This window comes from Centruroides sculpturatus, unplaced genomic scaffold (genome assembly GCF_000671375.1).
Source record: "Centruroides sculpturatus isolate CEXI.00-Female unplaced genomic scaffold, Cexi_2.0 scaffold299, whole genome shotgun sequence".
Lineage (NCBI taxonomy): Eukaryota > Metazoa > Arthropoda > Arachnida > Scorpiones > Buthidae > Centruroides > Centruroides sculpturatus.
Window position 1 is genome coordinate 292958 of NW_019384485.1, and position 4229 is coordinate 297186.

The 4229-nt window shown below is 28.3% G+C and overlaps 1 protein-coding gene across 1 annotated transcript in view; it reads right to left on the minus strand.

The window, feature by feature from the left end:
• The window catches only part of LOC111621561 (phenylalanine--tRNA ligase beta subunit-like), a 25539-nt gene extending 21522 nt beyond the window's left edge, over positions 1–4017 (minus strand). The window contains exons 1-2 of the mRNA XM_023363735.1: positions 3850–4017; positions 444–499 (exon numbers count right to left, since the gene is read on the minus strand). Of these exons, the coding sequence (XP_023219503.1) occupies positions 444–499; positions 3850–3907 (114 nt within the window). The 5' untranslated portion in view covers positions 3908–4017. The remainder of the gene's footprint in view (positions 1–443; positions 500–3849) is intronic.
• Between the last annotated feature and the right edge of the window lie 212 nt (positions 4018–4229).

Consider the following 4229-nt stretch of genomic DNA (forward strand, 5'->3'; position numbering starts at 1 on the left):
CCCCCAGTGACTTCCACCTTTTTCCAAATTTAAAATAATTCTTGGTTGGAAAGAGATTCCACTCAAATGACAAAGTCATCTCTGAAGTAAACGAGTATTTTGCACACCTTGACAAATCGACCTATTGTAATGGCATAAAAAAGCTAGAACATCGCTGGAATAAGTGCATTGCTAACAAAGGAGACTACATTGAAAAATAAAAAAAGTTTTAACATTATTTTGTTTGTTGTTCTATTTGAGGCCGCGAACTTTCCAAACAGCCCTCGTACTGTACTTGAATTATTTCATTTAGTTTTACTTTACTAATATAACTTAACCTGACATTCCTGACAGGTGAATTTACTAGCATAAATAACTATTATAAAATGAAGAATGTAACTTGAGTTTTCCTATTGGAAATTATAATAATTATGATTTTAAAGTAAATAATATTTCAGACTTACTACTTCATCTAATTCCAATCCAAATTCAAAACACAAATCATTAAATTCTTCTTCAGCTATAATTAAAAATTTAATTCAATACTGTACAATAATTAACACAATTTTATAAATTATAAACATATTTTCGAAAAACAAACTATTATTAAATAAAATTTTTCAGATTTACCATATCAAAAAACATAATGTTATTTATAAAACTGAAAAATAACTCTAAAAGATGGCATTTAATACATGGAAATAAAATGTTTCAATTAAAATACTTTTGATTTATTCTTTCTTTCTTTTCTCTTTAAGAATTTCAATACAGCACTCCTAACATCCAAAGTTTTTCAATGAGAATGACTTTATTTGTTTCATTTATTATTGTAATAGCATTTTGGAACAATGTATAGTTTCATTCCCTCTTCAGTGCTAATTATTATAAAATAGATCAGACAATTAGATTTTTGAGTTCAAATATATCAAGATTGCTTAACTTAAAAACTTGTTAATGGACTTCTCTCTTGTATCATGTTAAATTTGTGATATTTATCCATCATGTGATATTTATCCATCATCTTTGTGATATTTATCCATCATATCATCCACATTGGTAACAGGTTCAAGGTACGTGTTGATTTCATCCCGGTGTTCTTTGAATGTAGAAGTTTACCAAGTAGCAATGCTGGCTAATAAATACTGTAAACGAATAATTTTAAACCTTCACAATTTCACACTATTAAATGTTACTTCGATATTTTTACACAATCTGATATGAGAGAGAGCGCAGTGATGCCGTTGTTGTTTACATGATGATAATGCCACATACCATTGAGCCAAATAAAATAAAAAATTTTCAAAAGTCTAAGGGTCTGCAAATAGCCCAATTTACACTCTATTGAAAATTTATGGACAGTTGAAAATGCTGGTTGGTGAAAAGATGCCAAATAATAAAGATGAACTTAAAGAAGCCACTAAAATTAGTTCAAGTAAAATAACTTCAAAAACCTTCAATGAATTAATTTTGACAGCACCAAGATGCATAAAAGGTATAATAAGATCAAGAGAAACAACAACAAAATATTAACTTCTATTATTTTGAATATGATTCTTTTATTATTACTGTTGTTCAAATACTTTTTTCCAAGTTCCTATATGTTCAAAAACATTTTTCTAATACTGCTTTACATAAAATTTCTTTTTTTGGAAAATGGTTTGGTTTATTCATTTGAAATTAAAGCGATTCACATTTAATAGCTCAATGAAAGAAATGTATATTTTTGTTTTCAGCAATACATTTCTATTTTCTTGTAAAACGAGCTCAAACTAAACAATTTTATTTTCTTATATCATGTTCAAATACTTTTTGCCAAGGGTTGTAGTTTATGTTTATTTGTAGATACAAGTTGGCTTTATTAAGTAATTCACAGATAATTTGCTAATTGATTTAAAGAAACAAATTATAGAAAAATACAAGTATACTGTCTATTTAATAACATATTTTTAATTTATAACTTTCATTTTTAATTGATTATCTATTATTTTGATAATCTTTTACCTACTTTTACTCCATCCCTCTTTCTGTCCGTGCTTCCAAAAAAAATCTTTTGGTAGGAAATATATTAAGCTTCGAGTATTTCTTCTGTATGTATTGATAAGTTAATAAGAAAATTTATCTGTTAAACTGTTAAAACTAAATTTTTATGATAGTAAAACTTTTGTTTTAAATTATATTTTTCTCCTTAAAAATTAGCACAACTTTATCCCACTTTCTAAGGTTCTAGAGATGGCCACTAGATGTCAGCTACTGAAAATTTAAAGCTGTTGTTGGACGTTTAAATTGTGACATTGCCACAATGCCAGGCTGCAATTTTTAATCATATTTTTAATATATTTAATTTAAAATATATGCTCTCCACTTTGAATTAGCAGTGGCTTCCCCTGTATATCATACTTTTCCTTTAGCAATAAAGTTGTGCCAGTCATCTATCTAACACCTTTCAAGGAAAACTTTTTGAATTGAAGTAACATGATTTTTGGTTTGAATCGGAAATTTTTACATAATTAATCGGGACTTCCTGCCCCTAAGTTTCCATATCTGGTCTTGTCTTTCATCTAACTCTGTTCTTGGTAGTTGAGAGTAAGGAAAGACAGATGGACAGATGACAGTGGGAATTTATAGGTCTACGGTTTTTCAAATTGCAGCACAATAAATTTTTTCAAAATTATACAAGTATCGTACATCAAACATAAAAAATTGGCACACTTAAACTGGAACTATATAATAAACAACTACTTGACACCTAAATGCAAATTCCAGCATATAATGAACAAAGAATGTTTAATGTTCAAACTTTACTGGCCCTCTTTCAGAAGCCCTCATCAGCAATAAATGCAAGAAAAACAAAACACAGTTCTATTCTTTGAAAATTTCTAACTTTCCTAAAGTTAGAAATTTTCAAAATTTTCACAGCTGATAAAGTTTGAACATTAAACATTCTTTGTTTATTATATGCTGGAATTTGCATTTACGTGTCAAGTAGTTGTTTAAGTACCATAAACCAGTGGCACATTCAGGATTTAACTTTAGAGGGAGCCGAGTCAAATGGATAAAAAAACTTTTAACGCGAATTCAATAAAATTCACACCTAATGTGACCACTAACTCATTAGTAGTATAGAAATAGAATGCATGCCACAATATAAATAAAAAATAAATTTTAATTAAGAAAAGATGTTTGGAAACTTTTATAGTACAATATTTGTTTTTATTTTTCTTTGTAGGGTGTCAGGGTGCCTTGGCCCCCCTCTGGATGAGCCACTGCTGTACACAAATACACTATTTGGTAGAATTTTACCTATATGCACCATCATGGTGGCAGCTGCAACTATGCTCCAGAGGGGAAGGCCACTGATTGTTTAACGTCACTAGTTATTGATTCATGATAGTTCTTGAACACACATATCAATAACTAGTATGTATCAATAACTAACAGGAGCATGAACAGTCACGACCGCCACCAAGACATTGCACATATTTTGTACCATGCAAAACCTGATGATGAGAAATTTTTCTTATTGTCATTGGCCATCTCCTCCAATATATATATATATATACAGATCGATCCGTGGATGGAGACAATAGGAAGATCTGTGTAAGAATAAGACTAGATCATGGAGAATCCTACCAAAATGGTAGATAAAGTGTATCCATAAATCAGTTTATAAAAATAATGTTTATATACTTAAAAGCTTTTTTAATTAAAAAATTCATAATTACGTTAAGATTTTGATTAAGTCATAATCGATTATTTATAATTCTATTATTTTTATATATAAATTAACATATGCACACAAAATTATAGATCAACATTGCCACGTGTTTGTTTTGATTCACTCTGTCACGTGCAAAAATGTATTAAACTTACTGTATGTTTGGCCTAAAGCAGTAAATAATAAATCCTTTTTTATTCCAATTGTTGGCATTTTTAAATTATTATATTAAATATATTCAGTTTTTTTAAAATTCGGGCAGACGACGACCATTCACTGTTTAAATGACGTAACACGAGGAAACATTGCAGGAAGTGACAAATTCCGTCCATCTCCATTACCAAAAATTGGCTTTTACTTTTAAAAAATCTGATTTAACTATTTTTATAAAACTCTTAATGTAATATTAATTATACATTTATAATTATTTTATTTAAAGTATTTAAATTAATTGATTTTTTATGCTCCATATCTCTCTTTTATTTTATTTTATTTTTAACTCTTTCCTTTTTCGCCTTTTTTTTTTTTTTTTTTT